This window comes from Pholis gunnellus (assembly GCF_910591455.1).
Source record: "Pholis gunnellus genome assembly, chromosome: 12".
NCBI classification, from domain to species: domain Eukaryota; kingdom Metazoa; phylum Chordata; class Actinopteri; order Perciformes; family Pholidae; genus Pholis; species Pholis gunnellus.
In genome coordinates this window covers 18,998,854-19,023,130 of record NC_136539.1, presented here as the reverse complement: position 1 = coordinate 19,023,130, position 24,277 = coordinate 18,998,854, and the positions used below count along the sequence as shown (strand labels likewise).

Below are 24,277 nucleotides of genomic sequence, written 5' to 3'. Positions count from 1 at the left end.
CACACACACACACACACCTACACACCCCTCATATTATTGACAGAGGACCCGGGAGAATAGGGTGATAAAATGTACACAACATTCATTTTCTGTCCACAGAAAGCATGCGCACAAATCTCTCTCACACAACTACACACACACACACACACCTACACACATCTACACACACGCAGGGCACTTCATACGATTTATGACCCGGCATAAAAGTAAGAGGGCGGGCTCAAGAATAAATAAATGTGATAAAAAAAGACATAACACAACACTCACAAAAACATACACACACATTTATGCAAATAGTTCCATGACCACAGACGCAGGAGGCTATTGATTGGAGAAACAAGTAAGCCATAAAAAAGCAGACTTGTATGACTTCACTTTTTAACTACCTCGTGGTCATTAAGCACCAATAGAGCTGGCTCCTATATGGTAATAGCCTAATAGCATTGTTCTGTGCGTGATTACATTATGACTCAATACCAAAAACATGTTTGCAACTGAAATGCTCTCTTTCTACTTTACTACTTAAATCTCTCATCAGGAATAACTATGGCATTCATTCTGGAATATTTGAGTATTATGTTAAGGCCCAAAATAATACGTTGTGTATAAAGCTTGCATATTTCAAAATAAAAGCATAGGCCTGAGCTTCAGTCTACTCCTCTCTCTCTCTCTCTCTCTCTCTCTCTCTCTCTCTCTCTCTCTCTCTCTCTCTCTCTCTCTCTCTCACACACACACACACACACACACACACACACACACAGACACACACACACACAGGAAGATCAATCTCCTGCTCTAGCTCTGCCACACCAATAATAATTCTATAAATGTTTAAAATCAGAATCAGAAACCCGGCAGAGCTGTTAATAATGCTGCTATTAATAATTAAGACTTCTGTTCCATTAATAACATGGAGAGATATGCTCTGAAATATATCAATGTCCACAGCAAAGGAAAGTGTCCTTGTCATTAAAGCCTGTAAATATTTACTAGCCGGGTTAAGAAAGGTGCACTTTCTTGAAGTAAAAGCTTTAAAACCTGCTTTCTGGTTCGCTTTTAATCAGTTTTGGGATCTTTGTCACAAGCAATCTAAACGCGAGACTCCACTGCTGAAGCCAGGAAAAAAGTGAGACGTGTGATCATAGGTCATGTGTGTTTAACATTAATATTAATGACGTGATACGAAATCAGTCAAATCCTGCACAGACTGTGCATACGTTTAAATACTTTGAAAGATGCTTTATTTATTTACACTCCAATGCCCACATTAAATGTAAATACTTTGAAAAGGCATTATCAGCGGGTTCACTTTAAGCTAGACTTAATAACCACATCAATAATGTAAATATACATGTAGTGGTGGTAAATCCATTACCAACACCCGTGCTGCTATCTAAAGGAAAACCTACCTGGAGATCTATTGATGTTTTCCTTACAGCAGAAAGAAATATGATACGGGACGTATCGAAGAACGACAGGGACGGTTAAAGAGATGGAGACAAAAGACAAAGGGTGAGACAAAGAAGGGGAGAAAGGACAGGTCACGCACGCTTTTTTAGTGCTCTCTAACGGATGACTTTGAGCTAAAAGGTTCCATAAATCTGACACAAAATGGCCCTGGTGCAATCTGCCACACAAGCAGCAACACACACGCACAAGCTCACGCACATACAGGTGATGTATGGTCTCCTCTTAGATGTGGCACCGGGGGAATATGTCGTTCACACCCTCAGCTCAGTCTGATTTATCACATGTCTGCAAATGTTGTGTATGTGAGAGTGTGTTAGCATGTGTCTAGGAAAACAAGAAACTAGTGAGGTTCTATTGACATCTCTTGGATGGATAGAGGGCTAAGATTCAGTATCAGAGGGAGTAAAACTGTACTTTTCCAATATTACCATGTGAGAGACTGAGAGTCAGTGTTGCATTCTTGGAAGGAACAAAGACAAGAGAAGGATGATAATAAAAAAAAGCTAACCGCTGGCAGAGCTCTTGACCTTCTGAAAGAAAGAGTGAAGTAGTAAAGTAGGATTTCCTTTCATTAGCACAAACACAAAGTCATGATAGCCATTTGGAAAAATCAATAAAAAGCTTGAAAACATAAACTGCAATTGATTCTAAAAAAGCTTAAGAGACGGTACACGCTGTATATAAATGGAAAAGAGGGAATTTGTGCTTTTGCATCCTGCTGATGCTAATCAATGCAGCAAACAATAACTGCTGCTTTACAAATGTCAACGTTATAGATGACCGTCTTGCCCTTTCCAAGGCAACAGTAAATGGACATAGACTCCCCGTGAGATGTGTAATAAGGCAGGAACCGGGAAACCTTTTTAACAAATACTACGAACTAATTTAGATTACACCTAATCCCTTAATTCAATTATATACAACTATATAACAGTCAGCGTTTGAACTATTTGAACTCCCAAACGAGCAGTCTGATAATGCTGATGATTGCACTATTTTTAGGCTGGTGTCCTCTCCTGGCAGTGACGGGACAAGCGCTCGATAACTGTGAGGGAACACAACAGAGCCAACGTAGTTGACTGATAGTGACAAGAGGGAGTCGTTGTCTTTGCTTCTTTGCACACCGCCCACAAACGTGTGTTCTCCCCCCCCCCCCCCCCGAGTGCAGTCGTGGAGCAGAGGATCGTTATCAGCTGTGTCTGACGAGGATCAGCTACATCAACAACAGGTCAATGACGCTGCGTCTCTCTCTTGCCTGTATCTTGTATCTGTGTTTCACTTGACTGACACACACACACACACACGTCAATACAGGATTAGTCGCGAGTAACAAAAACAACTTAATCAATGCGAGTTATTGTCCGTCATGTGTTGACACGGGTGTGAGTCTTCTTTATATTATACGTTCGGTCATGTTTGACATTTCCAGGATGCATTAGATTTGCCTCAGGCGTTTTTCTCCTTACTGCGACTCGTTCAGTGCAGATATTCACAGTTCCCGTCACTCTTACTCCAACATCTATTTCTTAATTTCTCCATTCATCCTTTTTGCCCACTCTCTCGCCTCGTTCTACCCTCCTCAATTTATGCAGGTAATCTTCTCTGCCGTCATCCCTTCCCTCCCACTCCATCTTAATCTCTTCATCGTCTGCCCATCTCCGTCGCCTCTGCCTCGTCTCGCTCCTCATCGCCGTCTTCCTCCTAATCTCCCAAGCCCGCGCTGGGCTCTAATTAGCCGACGTCTCCGTTAATGAAGTCTGACAACAAAAGATCACCAATGTTGACAGGTGGGTCGGCGGGAAGAGAAAGAAAGGGGCAAGTACGGCGAGAGAGAGAGAGAGAGGGAGAGAGGGAGAAAAAAGTAACACGGTGCGGTTGTGTATGTGGAGCGTATGTGCTGTCAGGTTGCTCTGTTGCTCTCTTTTCATCTCCGAGCTAACAGGAAGTGACACGTGTTTTTAAAATGCAGCTGACAGGATATGACACCTCTCTTTACGCGGCGGCGTCAAAGCACGGGGAGTAATTAGTGCTCTATCGACTGCCATGACATCAATCAGACTGGCTGTCTAAATGCTGCCGTGTGCAAGAGAGAGACACTCACAGTGGCAGAGGAGGCTGGCATCCAATCCTCGTGATAATCAGTGCGCGTGTGCGTATTGTAGAGATTGAAAATTGTCTGGCATAACATTATTTAGACAAGCCCTCTGTGTGTGTGTGTGTGTGTGTGTGTGTGTGTGTGTGTGTGTGTGTGTGTGTGTGTGACAGAAAGAGAGAGAAGCAGCGCTACAGGTGGTAAACGGTCTGGCATAAAATCATGTAGGCAGGCTGTCTGGCTCAACATTCCCCTTTGACTTTAACAGCCATTTGTGTGTGTGCGTGTGTGTGTGTGTGTGTGTGTGTGTGGCTGGAGGCCAATTTGCCTGATGCCTCTGCCAACCACAATAGCTGTGGATGGCATCTCTTTAAAGCTGGATTTATACCTGACACGAGGGGTTAACGGCTGTCCTGTGGGTTTAGATTCATAGTTCAGCGTTATATGTAACTGTCATATGTTGTATTTAATTTCACTGCCTTTAAAACAATCCATAAAAAGATTTTCGGATGGGATTCTAATTGTTTGTCATCACAGCTATGGAGCAGTTTGGTAACTTCAGATAATTACACCGCTTTAGTGTGGCCTTTAACACCTAGACAGCACGCAAGCCTGATTACGATATTCAAAATGTACGACGATATCTAATCGGACATCACAATATTGATATATTATCAATTAGTGGTGTAACGGATGATTGTCGATATGTACTGATCCCCCTCGTGGTTTGGCACGCACGTGAATGACATGGTTTAACTATCACAGAGTGAATTCAACTTTTATTCACGTTCATTATCCGCCAATATCCAGTGAAAATATGCAAATCAGCATTTATGCTTTCTGTTCGGCGATCCCTGACAGTGTTACTGTGTAAACAACCAATCTGTGTAACGTTAGCAGCACCGCTAACGGCTAGCGGACAAAGGTTCGGTTCAGTTCCATTATGAGCTGTTCAGGCTCTGTTCAGTTGAAGTGAGTATTAATCCAGTTGATTGAAGGAGATGTTTTCACAACAACATCATTAAATATTATAGAGAGGGAATAATGACCTGTTTAACTTCCTAACAATAGCTCTAAGCAGCTTATCATACATCATTAAAAATATTAATGACAAGACTTGTTTTAATCAATGAAATACAATCATTTGTTTCCTAATCATTTAAATGATGTGTTTCTAGAAAAAAACAAAAACACTACAGATGACTATAACAAAGTAAAAGGATAAAGTAAAAGGATAAAGTTTAAATTCTTTTTGTGACGGTTGCAACAAAACATAGTCTGGAGCCTTGTAACCAGCTGTTATAACCAAAATGAACCAGAAAGGGAAGAGTTAGGGATCTCTAAAAGTTATATTTGCTCCTTTTCTTCTGCTGATCAGACCCGTGATACAATCCGAATCCTGACTTTTCTTCCATGTCATACTTTTGTCCCCATTGCTGAAAGTGTTACAGGCCACTTTACACTTCACTGTAGCTTCACTTAGAATCTCTCCCAATTACTGCAGAAGGTTTGATAAGTCGCTCTCGCTGACCTTTACTTCACATGACCTCATCTCTTCCATACTCGCCGTCATTTTTAGTTTTTTTTGCTGGTTATCCAAATATTTGCCGGCCACTCAACCACGGTAGTTTTATTATATTTAATATATGATTTAATAGATTTAATAAAGCAAAACCAGCCACCTCCTTCATCTTAACCAGAATAATTGAACCCAACCTCAAGCATAACAACTAACCCTTTCTCAACAAGATTCAGCTGAGTCGTCGTCACATGAGTCTTCAGGGTTAAATGGTATGAATATGTATTTTGTATTGGCTGTCTGTTAAATAATTATTGCACAAAAAAGCATCCACTCACACATGAAAGAGCATAGAAACAAGTCGATTAAGATGCGTATTGCGTCAATCAACACAAGGCAGCGGAAATGTATCTCTTCCCACACAAATGCATCTTTCAGAGAGGTCATAGCACCGGAGCAGCCACAGTACGGCCCCCCACGGAGCAGTCTTTGAAGCGCCCTGCAGGCACACTCATACCTCTGCAGCTACCAGTCCGCGATCCATACTTGGTCCAGACGGGAACTTGAACCTGGAACCCTCCGGTTCCCAAGCCAAGTCCACCACGGACTGAGCAACTACCGCCAGTAACGCACTGTGTATGATTCATAAAGGTCTCATCCACATATAATCTGACACACACAATATATAAACTAGCTACAGGTTACCACTACTTCAAATCCAATCAAATGCACTTTTTTAATACTATATGAACACAGGTCAAATATAAATGAGTAAAAGGAACAACAAATATCTATAGAGATGGAAATAACATGAAAGATTTGACCTCTTGTGTTTTGAAACCATGAATGTGTCCATCTTTTGTGTGTGTGTGTGTGTGTGTGTGTGTGTGTGTGTGTGTGTGTGTGTGTGTGTCCTTTTAAGAGCCGGAGTGTACGTGCCCGTGTGTCCTTTTACCGCGTTCGTGCTCCATCGCGGGCGGATGTCCTTTGCATGGAATTTACTTTTCATTGAGAAGTACTTGGCAAATACGAGAGGCGGAAATCATAAATGAGAGGAGGGAGAGTGCACCGGGGGGGGGGGGGGCACAGAACGGGTATATTCAAGGAAAGGGAGTAAGGAGGGGAGGAAAGGATGGAGCGGACAAGTGCCTCTTGAGAGCTTTCTCTTATTAGCCAGGCTGAATCATGGGCTTTGAGTCCGCGAAACACGCACTCTGGGCCTATTCTCGTTTGCTCTTCATCACCCCCCCCCCCCCCCCACCCCCCTCACCCCCCTCTTCTCATTCCTCTCATTGAGTCCTCTACACATTCTTCACTCCCAGCGTCTCAGTTCAGTTTCCCTTTCTTTTCTCCTTCTAATTTCCCCTTTTATTCCTCGTTCCCCGTTCTCATCTGTTGAATTATCCTAAAACATCTACTTGGTGTCTCCTTCCCTCTCAATCCCTCGCTTCCTCTCCTTTTTCCTTCACTAGTTGATCCTCTTTCCTCATTCCTGCAATTACTCGGGTCCACTCATGTGTCCTTTCAACCCACAGAATGTAGAGCCTCTATTCTCTCTTACATTTTTTTTTTTTTTTTAAGCTCTAAACATGCACTGACCCTCAACCATTTTCTCCCAAATCTCTACAGCTCGCTCCTCTTCTCTTTTCATTCTGTTCTTTTGTCCGTTTCCCCTATTTCCTCTAACCTTTATCCTCCTCGTTCCCTACTCTGTATCCCTCTCCTCCTGCTTTTAGAAAGAAATCCCCCATTTTCAACAGTCCCTCCTGCTAATTTGTTCCTTTAGCCCCAAACACTCGTTCTGGCTCTTTCTTCTCCATACCTCTCTTCTGTTTCACCCCTTCCCCGTTTTCTTTCTTCAACTCCCCTTCCCCTTTATTCCTAATCCCACTTAACCCTCCGTTTTAGCTCCCTTTAGTTCCACAACACTCCAAACGTCTCTCTCATATCCGCCATGGTACTTGAATCTGCTTGCTTCTTTCAGTAGTTAAATAAGCTGAAATTCCACATTTCTTTCCACAGAGTTTCAATAACAATGCAATTTTTTTTTCACATATAAAGCCTCCATTTATAAATGACAAAATAGGTATTTAAAAAAAAAAAAAGAAGAACCATAAGGTTGTATTGCAGATCTGCCAAACACATGTGTGGGAAAGTTTCTACAAGTAAAACTAGTTAGTGAAGTTAAGAAAGTTATATCGCTAAACCTTTGACCCACAGCCGCTCAAATGAAACTACAAAAAGATAGCAAAGATACAACCCCTAACACACACACACACACACACACACACACACAGCCCCCTCCCCACCAAAACTAATTACCTACAAGAATAAAGTGATGTGGAAAACGGCACCCGCACAGACCAACCTGGCAGCCACTAAAAGCTCCCTCCACAGTGTGTGTGTGTGTGTGTGTGTGTGTGTGAAGTGTGCAGGATGAAGACAGTGAGTATGTATTACTGTTTGTGAGGCACTCATTGAGCTGAAAGAATATCTGATTAATTAGCATGGAGGAAAGAAAGCCTCTCCAGTGAGCAGCCAAGCAATGCTAAAAGCTCATCTTTCTCTCCTGTACGAGCTCCCTCTGAGTCTCTCTGCGTCTCGACTCCACGATGCTGAACCTTAATGCACATTTTGGGAGCGCGTGCCGCCGCTTCCTTTCATGTAGTCTGTGAAATAGGACGAGAGCAATATATACAGGCTTAAAGGGACGGTTCGGATAATTAGAGGAGGGGTTTGTATGAGGCGCTCATCCATCAGTGTAGTAGATGGCGGTCGGCACGCCCCAAGTTATGAGAAACAGACAGGGACTGTGGACCGGGGCAGCACCGAAACATATTTTAGCAACCTAAAAGAAAGGCCCACCCAAAAAAAAATCATTGAAATAATATTGATTTTTTTAGGTGGGCCTTTCTTTGAGGTGTATAAAATACATTTCCCTGCTGCCCCTCGTCCACACTAGTGCACTGCTTTCCCCCCCGTGTCGTGTACACCTCATACAACTCCGCTTCAAACAATCGGAAGTATCCATGTAGAATGCGGCCTCTGCTCTACAACTTGCACTGCGTCACAGCTCCAGTAATGGTCCATCTATCGCACAGGAAGCCTGCTGTACAGCAGGAGAAGCCCATCTCTTCTACTCTTCCAGCACAAACAAAAGTTTCTCGCAGTGGCAGATGGCGAGACGATGGCAAAACCTCTTCCAACATGTTTATCCTCTTTAGTCAAGCAAACCCGAAAATAAACACAAATAGAGTGACACTAAGAAGGGGGGGGGGGGGCAGATGTTTATTCAGCTTAATTTGGTATTAACAATGGAATGAGGGCTGTTCTCATATTGACGATGGTCTTTATCTATTTGTGTCTAACATGTAAAAGGTGAGTTGTGTGTATAGTTTGTAGTGAACTATACAATAATTGGCACACATATAAGCTTTCTCACCCCACTCTCTACTTTCCTTTACGTTGCTCTCTCGACGCCGTTCGCTCTCCGTTTATCTTTCACTCCTGCGCCGCAGCACCTCTCTCTTTCTCAAGCTCACTCCACTCCGCTCTCTCCAGACTGATTGTTTTCTAATTGGTGGAGTGCCAGTGGTCGTGGTTGTTATGGTAACCTGCGAGGGGGCACTTGGAAGGGTTAGGTGGTGGTGGTGATTGGGCGAGGGTGGGGGGGTGGGGGGCAGCACTTATCCCAAAGGCTTGGGTGGTCACTTCAGAAAATGGACTCTGTGTGCGCGCGAGTGTTTGACATCCTAACTACTCACTGCTGTGCATGCACCTAAGCGTGCGGGTGCGCAAGAAGAAATGGTTTCTTGGGAGAGAGAGAGATAGTGTGTGTGTGTTTGTGTGTATATACACGTGCATGCGTGTGTACGCACAGAGTGGGCAAAAGAGTCCTGCTCTCCACTTGAAAATCTTGAAAAAGAGCTCCTTAGCCGGCGTCCTTTTTCTCTTCTCGCAGCCGGATTCCCACAGCTACTAGCTTCCCTCTGTGAGCCCCTCTGTCCATCCGTGTACCGACGTGGAGGAGAACGACCGTACGTCCACGCTATGCTGACTAAACATGAAAATGCATCTTTGTTTTTCTCTCTCGCCACCCAACGTGAGCCCGGCTAGGTGCTGAGCGGCGGTAAATATAGGAGAGACAACTTACTGTCGCATCCAGCTTGCTGTGTCAGCGCTTATTTTGAAATGTCAAAAGGTGGATCACACAGTGAAGGTGATGTCACTCAGCTGTATACATGAGCATTCTGTCAAATAAGAACAACCTGCAAATGTGGAGGCCCGTTGTTCACACGTAGAATTATTGAAATGAGACTTATGAACAGTCTTATGAACAGGATGATAACATGAAATACTTTTGTGGAAAGAGGCAGGAAGAAGCATTTAGATAAGAGTGGATTATATTTGGCCTGTGTGAGACACACATTCATGCCTCTGTGTAAGTGTAATCCTTACCCAAATGTGTGTGTGTGTGTGTGTGTGTGTGTGTGTGTGTGTGTGTGTAATGGGTTCATTAAATGAGTCTGCATTAAACTCTTCCATGCATAAGGAATGGAGCAGGCGATGCCCTTTAGAATTAAAGGTGCTGGGCTGGTTGAGAAGCAGACAGTGTGATATATTACAATGCTATGTGGTTAAATAACTGTCCCTCCATAATAGTGCTGTTTAAAGCAAACAGCCGATAACAAAAAAAATAAACCTCTTTACACTCACACACACACACATACACGAAGAAGCACACATGCAGCCAGGCACATGAATGTGTGCTGTGGGAACATTAAGTGACTTATATGGAAACAGCACATATGATGCGGTGACGTCTGAACTCCTGCAGAGACGACGACGCTGTTGCAGAAAAATGGGCGCGACCGTGTCGTTCATTTGAATCATTCAGTGGAGAAATTGGGGAACAAAGGAAAACCTCATTGTTATTTCAGAGGCCTGCTGCACCTCTACTTTGGAGTTTGTCAAAGCTTTTGACAAATTTAAGCATTAGGGGCAACTACTGAGTGCCTATTGATTGGTAATGTGCTTTTTGCTACACGTGTATCCCAGAGATAGATATGAAAGAATAGCATTTATGAGCTGTTTTAGTGCTTGGCCCAGACCCAGCTCCAGAGTAAAATCACTATGGGGGCTTTTTAAATTAGTGGAGGTGCAGCAGTGGTTACAGAGCAGACTGCATGGGTAAGCAAAGGCAACATGAAATAGCACAGTGCTCTGCTGTGTGGTAACAACAGACGATGACCAGAAATCAATACAGGTAGCACAAATTAAACAAAACAGTTGTATATATGACTATATATATATGACTTTTGTTACTTGAAATGATGGCTCCCATTAAAAAGACATCAACTTGTTGATGCAACGATATTTTTTTTCAAAGAAGCCAACAAGGTGAAAGTAGCAACTGCCAAATTGCATTATGAAGTATTACATCCCGTTCACCGAACATTCCAGCTGATCTCTATTTTCTAATCAAGACGGACTAAAAGTTGTTTTCATTTCCGCCGACTCAGCCGGTTATTTGTGTATTTGGTCATCGAGCAGCACTCACAGTTTCCAGAGGAGGGTGTAAGTCAGAGAGGGCCGTCTGATTCCAGCTGACGGTGTTGTTTCAGCCCTTAAATGATCATCAGTATCCAACATTATCAAGGACGAGGCAGTTCCTCTTTCATAGTCGGGCTTTCTGAGCCATTCACAACACCCATGATGTGCTTTCTAACAGATGGCCATCTATCTCCATCTAATACTCTGTTTGCACTCACACAGCGGTACGTGCACACACAACTTTGTACATTTGCGAGCTCAATGCCTGTTTACACAGTCACATTGTTGGGGGCCTTCCTAACGGGGACAAAATGCATGAATCAATACATTTAAGGGTGAAGACTAGGTTTAAGTTTAGAGTTAGGGTTCCAGCGGTTATGGTTAGGGTAAGTCTCCAGGAAATGAAGTCAATGCAATGTCCCCAAAAGTCATAAAAACCCGACCGTGTGTGTGTGTGTGTGTGTATAAATCGGTGTGGTTCATTTGCTGAGGTGCTGATGGAATGGAGTCCTTAGCGATTTTGTTTATCTCCGTCTCCCACATGCATGCCGCGGCTCTGTCCTCCCTCGACGCACACCAACACAGAGTCACACACACACACACACACCGCTGACACAACTGCCTGCTTTTTTTTTGTGGGCACCATCGATTACTGTCAGCCGATACTTGGACTTGCTTCTGTCTGCATCATCGGGTTTCAGGAAGTGATGATAAATGAATAGCACTACTATCTGCCAGGACTGCTGTGGCTGTGGATATAGGTTTCCCAAAAAAAATCAAGACGTTCTTAGACTCGTTTTACTTCTTTTAAGGAAGGAACTAAGTAAATAAATATTGGATGAATTAAACTAAGTAGCCACAAAAGCACAGCCTGGATCCATGGGACTTACTTATGCGTCTAGTTGATTATTATCAGTTAAATAAAGTGACTGAAGTGGAAACTGAAACGCTGACATACCATATCACAAATGTATAGAAACAATGTGATGCTTAAATATTACATATTTTAAACTGACTACTATGATTAACATATTTAGCTGCACATATAATCATGCATTGCATCATTGGAGCCAAAGCAAACTATGTGTACTTACACAATCTAATTTAAAGGAGAGCAGAATTCATGGGCTGTGCATGAAAACCTGCAGTTGAGGAGAATAATTGCTTCAAAATGTATCATTTCGCAACTTCATACCACATACTGATAATTTCATAGTAGACTATAGACAAATGATGTAGATGGCACACTGTTTAAGTAGCATTGACCCTTGACCTTAGTATATGTTGACGCTGTGTTTACATCAGTGTCTTGGATTGGCTAAAGCTGAACTCTGCTGGATCCCATCCTGTTGTGCATGAAGTGTACCCTACAAACTAAGGTCAAATACGGCTCGACTTTTCATAACGAAGCACGATTTATGCAGAGAGGAGACAATATGTGAGAAATACAGTGTCGGAAAACATTTCTATGAAGCATGAAACTGTCCATCAGACAGGGTTACTTCCTCGTATGAAGACACGTACAGAAATGAAGGTGTGTGTGTGTGTGTGTGTGTGTGTGTGTGTGTGTGTGTGTGAGTGGATATCTGCACTGGTAGATATATTCAGGAGTACATGAGCTGTGACTGACATAATAAAAGGTAAGGAGCAAGGATAGCGGAGCTGAGAGGAACACACTGAACCCTGCAGTGATTTTTTTGGGATAAACACAACACACACACACACCTACACACACACTATATGTATGTCAGTGGGTATGCGGGTACTCAAGCACTCACACTGAAGCTCAAAGCAAGCAAAAACAATTCAAACTCTCCTTTTTGTCTGTCTGTCTGTCTCTATCGCTTTGTGTGTTCTCAAACAAACACACACACACACACACACACACATACACACACACACACACACACACACACACACACACACACACACACACAAACTGGCCCGTGGCAGATAAGCCAGATTTAGACAGGAGGGAAAAGGAGAGGGAGAAATATGAAGCATCAGCAAGATAATGTTGTGAAGAGGGATGAAAAGAGGAACGGGGGGGGGACCTGGGAGCTATCAGTCCACCTATCAGGAAGGGGGGCCTGGGTTTGTTTACAAATTGAATTTAAGACTGAAGAATTGATGGAATTGCACTAATTCTGCCACTCATGTCAAACTATTGGACCTTTTTACCCTGATGAAAAACTCCAAGTACCACCCTCAAGCGGGAGCTTTTCTCAGACCGTTATGAGCACATCCTGAGAAGGTCACGGGGTCTTACCCGTCATTGGCGGTAGCAGGAACAGGAGGCGATGCGGGTCCAGCTCCTCTCGGTTTGTTGACTTTGGCGTACAGCCTGTCAAGGGGGTCATCATCAGGGATGGCTCCAGGGTCGTTACCCTGATTCCCATGCCCCGGAAAGGCAGAGGGGCCTTGGGGGGAAGGGGTGCCCACATGGCCGTGCTGAACTGCGCTGTAGGGCGGCGACTGAGACGGTGGCTGCGGCATTGGACCCATATCTCGGCCCCTGAAGGATTGTATTTGGGCATAGTTGGGGTCCGTGTCGTCATCTTCGACATCTGGATACGCCGCCACGCCGCCCTGCTGGTCTCTGAGCAGGTGCTCTCTCAGCTCGGGGTGCCCTGCCTCGATCCTGACGGGACAGATGGAGAGCCAATTAATGAGTTACAACAAGGGCTACCACAAAGAAATATCTTTAACGAACCACACGGAAGCAAACCATTATTGCGTAGAGCTCGAGAAATGACGAGAACGGAGAGAAGGATGAACAATAAAAAGAAAGGAATGGCATTAATGTGTTCCATGAGAATAATAAGTGAACAATCATCTGAAATGGAGAAGGAAAACAGAAGATGGGTACCAAATTCCCCTCGATGTCACACATTATTTGAGTCCGTATGTCAGCAAATTTAAAGCAAAAACCATCATCATCATCATCGGTCCCCACCTTTCCCTCTCGTCTTTCATCCTCTCGAACTCATGATCACTCATAATGTCCGACTTCTGTCGCTGCAGAGCTGCTTTCGCCTCCTTTTCTTTCTTCTTCCCAAATCTGGACAGACAGAGACGGGCATCAGACACAATGAGTAAGAGAGAGTCATGTAGAGAAAGAACATTACGGTATAACAACTCTGTGCGGGGATTTCAACAGCAGATGAGGACCAAACACGACATTAACACCGTTCTTATGTTCTTACAACAAACACGCATGGCTGACGTCACAAGAGGGCACATGCAGACACAGTGACATGAACACACACACACGTTATTCAGTGCGAGTAGCAGCCTGTGACTCCTCTCCGTCCTCCTACTCACAGACACAAACACATAGCATGAAGCGAAGGTGTAAAGGTGGATCACGCTGCAGCTCATCAGCTTATCGAGCTCGGTGAGCAGCTGTCATAGTTGAACACAACCATTCTGCTCTGCTGCTGCTGCCGCTAAGCTTTTGCTACGCTGCCCTGCAGCCGACGCTATCGTGAAGTCACATTTACATTGAAATGCTCTAAAAACGTGGGCGTCCATGTCTCTTCTAGTTGCTTTCTCTTCCTTGAGATAGAGCATTTTATCATACAAATCACTTAAAACACATATCAAAAATAGGTAAACAGCAGGTAGTTGGACAATCAAATGTAGATTGACAACATACAAGTCTTCATGTATTTTTCTGTGGTTGTAATACAGAGAGTGTGAGTAGTTCAATAAATGAGTTAGAAGCAGGATGCAAAGCTATTGCTACTCGAAACAACCTAATCTAAATTAGAAGATGGCCGCACATCAATACTCAAACCACACCAGTCAATACAGTTTGTGTGTGGTCAGCATCAGCAGCAACACTCAGGGCGACTGGACACGGCACAAGCCGTTGCCTGGAGAGGGCCGTGGCTCACGCAGACACACAAATACACACACACGTGATTGTTAAAACGTCCTAACTGAACGTGAATGAATAATGTGAGCGTCTATGAGGCAAAGAGAGCAACACATTGACGCAGTATTACCACTTGAGTGTATGGAGATACATGGTTTGAATGAGAAAACGATTCACAGTAAATGATGAATTACATTGTATTTATTTTTTTTTCTTCTTAAAACCAAGAACATTGTTTAATTCAACTTTATTGCTGAGGAATGACCGATCGATATTTAGTTGTTAAGAGCCATTCAGAGGCTAAAAATGTCATAAGCATGTACAGCCTGCTCAAAGAAAGCACTCATTAAACCTCACACGCCAGCAGCTGCATGGATATGTTTAACTGGGCCAGTCAAAACCGCTAAATAGTTAATACCTCCAACATGCATATGACCTTATAACACACCTTATGTTTTATTTATCTGCTGAATTTATTGATGTATTATTCTTCGGTCTACACTTCCGCTACCCACTGCTGCTGATGTTTTTTGAAGTATTACTATACTTAACCTGCTTGTGCATTATTCAAATGGCCATTCGTGGTGATGTGTGATTGTATGTGTGACTATTTTGTAGCTGGTGAACGTCTTTGCGTTGCTAGAAAAACAAAACGTAGTATGTACGCTGAGGTAATCACTTCATGGACCGGGGGGGGGGGGGGGGGGGGGGGGTCAAGAAGCTTTTTCACCGCCCATTGAGGGGGGGCTCAATGGAGGGCCATAACGGTGTGTGTGTGTGCATTAACAGTGTGAGTGTGTGTTTGCCTCACAGGGGACAAGCCTTGCTCTAATGACTCCTACCTCACTGAGTTACAGGCTTACCCCTTTCATCAACTCTCTCTCTTCCCCTCACTTACCCCTCGTTCACCTCTCTTCCTTTTTTTTTTACCTTTTCCTCCTCCTCTACCGCAGAACTCTCCTCTCTTTCTCACATTAACCTCGTTTCTGTTCCTTCCCAGCCATAGCTTACACCTCGCCGTCACCCCTTCATCCCGCCGCCTCGTTTGGCATGGCGCCCCTCGGTATCAAACACTTCTCTCACAGCACTTAACCTCTAACATCCCCTCCTCCTCCTCTCGTCTATGCCATCATCCCCATTTCTTCTTCTCTTTAAACGGAAAATTAAAAGATGAAAAATAAATGTGGGATACGGCTGGATTTCCGGTTGTTTACATGACGCTTAAAGTGCTTTAAACGGTGCAAGGTAGAAGATATGACTGGAATACTAATTTAAAACAGGTTACCGTGTGTTGACGTTAAGTCAAAGACATCTATGTCTTGTGTTGCAGATGTATCTGCTGAAATGAGCATGCTAACCAGCTAGCTCCGGCCCGTCCTGTCTTGTGATGCAACTTGTCACTGCAGCCTCCAGTCTGTCCTCATGAGAGGAGGAAGAAGTAGAGATACCCTGAGGGCTTGTCAATCACTTTGAATTCACTTTGTTAATTTGATTAAATCAAAGGTGACGACTGGTATTTTTGTTGTCGTCCGCCCTGACACCAGAAGACTGCTTTGCCGGGATGAGACCTCCGGGTAGCGGAGCTGTAGCAACTCAAATTCAGCCAACAAAAGGAAATTAAGAGTCATTCTCTCGTTTCTACCGCTTTGGATTTAATCCAATAAACATGTGATTAAAAACGCACACAGACCGTACAGCCCCCGGTTGGTGGCACAGTAAAACACAGGCCGACACCACACGTTTAATTCTACGACAGCAACGTTATTTTGACCGTCTCTCGGAGTTTCAGCAGTTTGGTCAACGCATTCCTCACTGTCAATCACAGCATAGAATAAACTACATTCAAACAATAATAGATGTAATGTACAGAGTCCATACACAAAACCTGTAAACTGAAAAAAATATATTACAGATGGACGGCAACAGATAAGACAAAATAATACTATTAATCCATCCATTTGCTTTTACATCCTCCATACTGACCTCAGAGATCGACTCTGCTCAATAGCAATACATTTCATAGTTATTTTATATGAGGGTTTTGGTAAAAGTACTACATTTTGAAAAGTAAATAGGGTACAAAAACATGTATTTCTCCACAGGGTCAGGTTCACCAGTGAAGATGAACAAGACCAATTAGAAAACACATCTTTTCAGCAAATGGAAGGGAAAAGAGCAGCCAGGGAGGTATCAGGGAAGTGTAAAGATGTGTGAAGATAATGGACACCTACAGCTTAATTAGGCCTGCCTCCTCTCTCTAGGCCCTCTTGCTCTTACCGGGCTATACTGGGAGGCAACGTGCATGGACACAAACACACAATTTAATGACTATACACACTTAGATATAGGTAGAAACATACAGAAGCCACAGACACAAGTAGAAAGTGTCTGTTCGTGGGTGTGCATGTGGCCTTTTCATGTGAGGGAAGTGACAGAAATAGAAAGCTATACGTTCTAGGGATGCCAGTGCGTTTCTCTTTGTACCTGCAAGCATGTGCATAGAGAACAAGGAGATGGAAGTAAATAGGAGGTAAATCGGCTTGTCTCATGATGTCAAGACACTCATGTTTGACCTTTTTCTTCTCTCTGCATCTTTGAGCGGAAGGCAAAAACATAAATCTGTTCCGTTTGTTTCTTTAAGTGTTCCCTTTCTGACTTCTGCCTGTCAACAACTTCCTCTTCATGTCATGTCCTTTAAAATGTCATCTGTAGTAATTAGATAAATCTCAAGCTAAGTGTCACCACGATGCACATTTACAAACTCAGAGAGGTGCTGGAGGTGAGGCTATATATATATATATATATATATTATATATATATAGCCTCACCTCTATAGCCTCACTTAAATGTGGAAAATGAGGAAGCATGTGTGATATGGAAGCAGAGAACTGGGTAAAGTTAAACAGGCACCATCATAAAACACACGATCGCACACGTAGTCTGGACGTCCAGAACAATCTTTTTAATTTACAAGTTACGATATTATCACTTTACATTATCATAGAATATCAAGAACAGCTGATTAACAGCCAGTTAGCAGGAATAAACGACCTCTTTACTGTCATTAGAGGGAACAGAATGACGACTCGGGAATATTCATGACCTAACACCACAATCTGTATGGAAAGTGTTCGGCTGGTCATTCGCATGCGAGGGAGGTTTAATTAGACATACGCTGGTTTCTTAAAGCCGCCGTAGGAGAAATATAAAAACATAAAACAAACATTCAACTACTTCTAAATTTGTATTTTTATGGTGCATTTATTTGAGCCACAAAACACATTCACGTGATTACTGAAGAAGGAAACATGCACATACGAGGATGATTAAACTGAACTTGAATTTATTCAAATATCAGCTTAATTTAACAGAGCAACTAGCAGCAGGTATAATGTAACAGTCCTTCCTAGTGTTAACACTGCCGTCACTCCAACGCAACTGCATACGTGCTGTGACGAGAGTGTGTGGATGAAGCGTTAGGTTGTTACATTTTACAAATGTAGGGGCTAGCTAGCTAGCTAATTCCATCATGCACTCATGCTACACATGCCGCCCCCTGCCCCCCCTCCAGTTGTTTCAAAGAAAAGCTGAGTAACGGTATTATTATAAGACTAGTGACTAGAAAGCATGAAGGCTGATCTCTAAGGGGGGCGCGGACCCCAGGTTGGGAAACACTGGTCTACACAGTGCCTCCGCCTCGCTGTGGTCTGGTGAGTGGGTTTATCAAAGCGCCCCCATATCACTATTTCTAAAGCTACTGTAGCTTTTACAACTTGGTATGACAACGTTTGTCTTACAGAAGCAGACATGGCTTCATCTGAAGTGTACATCCGGTAAGTACATTTCAGCAACTACCCACGTTTACCGATGGCAACCCAAGGAGGAAAGCAGAGGAAACATTTGTTGAAAGGTAAAAAAAAGAGGAATCCTAATTGAGAGAAGACATTTTTACACCCGGCAGGAGTCTGAGCCTCCTCAACCAGCTTAATGCTCCAGAACCCCATAATATAACCAACACTGATTATAATCTCTATCTTACACCAAACACTTTTTAGATGTGAGGACAACACACACACACACACACACACACACACACATACATACATGCCAATTAGAATGGTGATGCAGAGTGAGAAGAGGGCTGTTCCACACTTGTACTTCTGAATAGTCCATGAGGAGAAAAGCTCCAGACAAACGAGCAGAAAAGGAGAGCAAACATCTGTGACTCTCACTTCACCTATTCTCTCTATTCTTCTGCTCTCTCACTCCGTCCCTCTGCCACTCCACGGACACGCCTCCCTTTGCCATTGGCAAAAGGATCCCTGAGAGAATGGATGATTGACAAATGTGCTCCGATAACAAGCACACACACACACACACACACACACACACACACACACACACACACAGACACTGTAAGGAAGCAAACATTCAAATTCAATCAAACACACGCAGACACACTTGCAAACCCACACAGATGATTGGCAGGCATGACATCAGTCCGTGACACTCCAATGACTTTCTGTCATGATGTTTGATTGGCAGCTGGTGGGTCCCCCCCCCCCCCCCCTTTCATGCATGTGCTCTCTAATTATGAAACAATGACGGGCAACGTCTGGTCAAAAGAGAGGGTTTTACCTAAAGAGCTTCAAAGAGCTTTGCGTTGCTTTCACCCAAATCCAACCCTATTGTTTGGTCGCTACGTAGCTGAAATGCTAGCTCATCGAAAGCGCTATAAAATAGATCAAATACTAGATATGGTTTTTCAACTTTGTGACATCCCGGACTGTTTGAAGCTTTGAAGGTCCATAACGTTGACATTTGAATTATAAAGCCACATTCAAATGAAGAATAAAAGAGTAACTTATTTCATCGGATGAATCACCTTACTCAAATTGTATGAATATGACAAATTGTAAGACAACAAGCTTTGAATGTAAAAAGATAATACATTAGGTCCAGTCCGACTAGATAGTCAGTTAGAAGTGTCTTCTGAACTGTATTTTTTAATGGTATTATCTTACCTTATTTCCCCTTAATTTGCAATTATTCGTTAAATGTATTTGTTATTTGTCCCTTTTCTACATGTCCACATTGTTACACTGCTAACTAGTGTTAAATAATGTTAAATAATCCTTGCCTGGCCAGTAAAAGCACCGCTATCGTCGAGATGGGCTGATGATCCCGGCGCTGGGGCGCTCTAATTCTAACAGAGGTGCTACATTATGACCAGGAAAGAGGCAAATGTAGCAGAGAGCGTAATTACAGGCGTCAACGAGAGGTGAAGAAAGAGAATCACAGCGCAAAGAAAACGACGGCGCTCTAATTGTAACCTTAACTTCCTGTGCTTTATCTTATCCCATTTAAACGTTTTCATACGGAGGCTGCGTTCTCCAATTATGTCGCTCTTTGGGTTTGAAGTTCTGCTCGGGCACAATACCTTCATGCATTTTCTTTTGTCAGGACATCATTTATTCGACGGTCAGTAAACATATATGACACAAGAGATACGCACACAGGAAAGGGAGGCGAGTACAGCCGCGCTTCGATTACGACCAAGCTGGCAACCCTGCATTAATTACCATAGATTCTCATAAATTCACACCATTTGAAATCTGAAAATGAACAGCATGCACAGATACTTCACAACACGCATGAACAATCGCGTAAACATGTCGCACCGGCCCTCTTTGGTTCTCAAAGACCTTTCACATTCCCAGTCTCACCTCATAGATTACCACATTTCTATTAGTACACACACCCCGTACTCTGGAAGCACGCGCTGAACCCACGTTGATCATGTGCGGAGAGCGGCAAGCTACGGTCGAAGGTGTGAAAGATGCATATTCAGAATGTTTCAATATCAACCTCAACGGGTCTGAGCGAAGAGAAAAGTGTCACACGACTGCAGACATTTTGGAAACACACACACACACACAGTGTCTGAGGAAGATTCACAGCAACTGCGTGCCAGCTATATGACAACCATCTGACGGTGTGACCAATCATGTTTTATCACCACATGATTATTCATGACGGTAGGATGGTTACCATCATCCTCACACCCACACACACACACACACACACACAGATGATTGGCATGACTGATTGGCAGGTGGCAGCAGTTCAGATGACAGAGTGAACGAGCAAGCTGTCCACTTTAAAGGGCATTCTAAACAAACTCTCACCGTCTGACTCTAATGTCCGGGTCAACAGAGCGAATGGCACATTACAGAGGTTACATTCAACTTCTCTACACTTCCAATCCCTCTCTCTTCGTTAATGAGATTAACGTTTCATAAGAGACAAACTTACTATTAACGCCATAGTAATAATGCCGATAATAAGTGTGTCTTTGCAGTTGGTGCATAGAAACAGAATGTGGTGAAGAGATCTTGTGTTTCAAACGTGTGAAACAGCCAATGAGGTACTTTTACATTTACTACAGTAGAAGCACACACACCCCCCGGAGTGAGGTTGAGCGTCCCACACCTCCTCTCCTCCAGACCATTAGGCCAATCAAAGCCGGCCTTAGATGAATATGACAAATCAGCAGCGTGGCCTAGATTGAACTGTACTGAATAGCACCAATTTGCCTTCTCAGTCTACCTCCATTACACGCAATCAAATGCAGATAGGGAGCTGGAGCTGGAGGGAGCAGACCAGAGAGGAAAAAATTTCAAATAGTGCAAAGATTATGGGGGTTGGGGGTGTGAAAAGAGAGAGAGAGAGAGAGAGGTTACAGAAATATGTCTCGATAGAGAGAGAGAGGAGAGAAAGGGAGAGATTATCTCCGGGCTCTAATCAAGGCCCTCTTATGGTGATGAGAGATGGGGTGTAGAGGAAAGGTCTAAAATATCCTCGGGTGTATTATGTGGTTTCTTAAGGCACTTAAGGCGAGCCGTGATGGGGGAATTACTGGTTAGTTGAAAGGATGGATGGAAGGAAGGATAGGTGCACAGAGGGAAGGCTCGGTTAGATTAAACTGGAGATATTCTCCAGTGTGCTGTCCGGGCCATAATAACACATGGTGGAGGAGAGACGGATGAACGTGGAAAGAAGGGATTGGGCGTCACCTTCCCTGAACTCTGAAGCACTTAAAACATTGCTAAGATGGTAAGACAGAGTGTGAAGGAGGTAAAAAAAAGGAAAAATATCTTTCAGTGTGTCATTTATTGCCTTAGAGCTGTAATGGTGAAAGGGCAACAGAGGATCTCGGGGAAAGACGGAGGCGGAGAGGGAATGATTGAGATCCTCAGGTGTGTAATCTGTGCATTTATAGAAATACATCACTTGGTGCCATAGATGGTCCATTGGTTGTACATATACCTTGCATATCGGTCTATGCTAACGCCATAAAACCTAAACCACAAAGGGTGAGAATGAGTCAAAGTTCTGCTGCTCCGTCGGCTTCAGCTCTCTCTCTCCTGCACTGTGCGACAACAGGTAGCGACGACTTGCATACATCTTCATGACAAGTTGTATTTTCTCTCGTGTATTTATCATATATTTCCATCTCTGAATAGACCATGTCATACTTAAAAGAACTTTTTGTCAGGTTGAATTGAATCGTGGTTGACGTAAATGTTTTGAATGAAATAATTGGAATGATTACCTTGAATTAAAGGGTCGGTTCATCGAATTCATAAAAAACAATATTTTTAAGCAGACGACTTTTGTCCCGTTACTCAATAAATTGGAGGTGAACAGGATATATTTTGGGATGCTCCAGGTAGTGCAACATTTAATCTTAACAGAAAAACTTTACCCGCAGTAATCCACAGACCTGTCTACAGTGTGGATGGATTTTTTTTTATCACTGATAGAAAACAGCACACACCTCTATCTGTCCAGCTTCCTGTCAATTATAAACAGGCTGAGGTATAAAGAGCAATTTACACTCTCAACTGCACGACTAAGACATCACAGATGGAAATACCTTTGCTCTCCATCAGAACACGTCTCACTAATGACTGAACCTAGAGGCAAAGGCACACTGAAGTGAGAATGAGGAGAACAAGGTGGAAAAGAGGTGAAGAAATAGGTGGAGACTTTCAAAGAAAACAGCACAGAACCTATTAAATCAAGTACAATTAGAGCGTATTACTCTAATTGCGTAATATTTCACTTTAAATAACAATTCCGAGATATAATTTTTGCGGTAGAATCGGACTTTGAGATCTGGAAGTGTTCTTCTGTGTTCCGGTTCACACAGACTGCTTTTGTCGGTGTATTTTTAAAGGGCAGCGGGCGAATTCTCCAGAATCAAATTGCATGCAAGTGTTTTTCTAAAGATCCGAATCTATGTAATGGTCATGTGAAATCCCCTTTTCAGAAACAACCTGATGTTAGGTAGCAATTAAGGTAGAAAGTACAAATCGTTCAGTGAAACACTTTGCCCTATTCATGCTGTGTGTGTGCTTGAATGCCCCATTCACATTGGAAGACATAGTGTTTAAGTTAATCACACAAAATAGTTCTGACAGATAATTTGCACCACCTCTTAAGGAAATTGGGGCACCGCTCTCAGAGTGGTCTTTGTGTGTCTGTGAACATGAGATAGTGTTTCATGGAGGGGAGAAAAAAAAAGACCTCAGTGTTCATGTGTAAGGTTTATGTTAGTCTGATATAGTGTGAACACATGAGGTGATAGTAAAAATAGTTTATGACATGCTGGATAGAAGGGATTTTAGCATTTGACCACAAATGCATGCTTACGACCAACAATAATCATCTCACCTGCTCTTTCACACACACACGGTTACTTACCTTAGCAGGCCAAAGCCTATTTTCTTGCTCTTCTTCTCCGTCTCCTCAGGCTCCTCTGCTTTCTTCTTCTCCTTCTCCTTTCCTTTCCCCTTATTCTTGTCCTTCTTCTTAGTTTTCGGTTTCTTTTTTTTGTCTTTTTTGCCTTTCTCTTCTGTCCGATCCCCCAATCCCTGACGGGATGAACTACTTGCAGGGGTGTCCCGGCCTGAACTCGGCTCCGAACCGTCATCTAGAGGGAATAGAAGACGAGGACAAGAAATATGGGGATTAGAGGGAGTGGGGGGGGGGTTAAAAAAAGTTAAAGAAAGTGATTGCACTGTGCAGTGTCCACTTTCACCTTTTTCTTTGATTTAAATCAAATGTTTCCACGAAGACACTCAAATGATAATAGACTCTTTGTAAACTAGCATTACCAATGAGATGTGTCATGGAAGAGCTAAACCTAATGAAAGATGTATCATTGAAAGCCTGATTACAACAACACGACATATCAGACTCAGATATGACACAAGCATGCATACAAAGGAAAAGAAAAACAACAATGTACATGTTCACAACTCAAGAGCTAACATACGCACATAATGTTGAACTTCTTCTCCTCAACACCTCCGTGGCTGATTAATTAACGTTACAGTGAAATAATTAGAAATAAGACAGAGAAGACGTTTAAAGCGTAAACTTTGATGCCTCATTACTTCTTCGACAGGCTGGAGGCCTGGTCTTGAATTACAATGATCACACACACACACACACACACAAGCATGCACACACACACACACACACACACACACACACACGCACGCACACGCACACGGAGACCACTTGTCAGATTTTATAAAATAAACAAACCAAATTAGTTACTTCAATTTAGATTTAACCTTGTGTGGACATTCACTTCAGAGTTAATTACAAAGGCTGTCTAACAACCGAATGGTATTGTAATTGTGTAAGTGTGTAAATGTATGTGTGTGTGTGTGTGTGTGTGTGTTTGTCT

The 24,277-nt window shown here is 43.1% G+C and overlaps 1 protein-coding gene across 1 annotated transcript in view; it reads right to left on the bottom strand.

Annotated features, from left to right (window-relative positions):
* The window catches only part of LOC306704205 (partitioning defective 3 homolog B-like), a gene marked incomplete at both ends in the record, with an annotated part of 170,855 nt that overhangs the window by 52,100 nt on the left and 94,478 nt on the right, over window positions 1-24,277 (bottom strand). Inside the window, 3 exons of the mRNA XM_079170456.1 lie at window positions 12,904-13,275; window positions 13,591-13,695; window positions 23,284-23,512. Of these exons, the coding sequence (XP_079026582.1) occupies window positions 12,904-13,275; window positions 13,591-13,695; window positions 23,284-23,512 (706 nt within the window). The remainder of the gene's footprint in view (window positions 1-12,903; window positions 13,276-13,590; window positions 13,696-23,283; window positions 23,513-24,277) is intronic.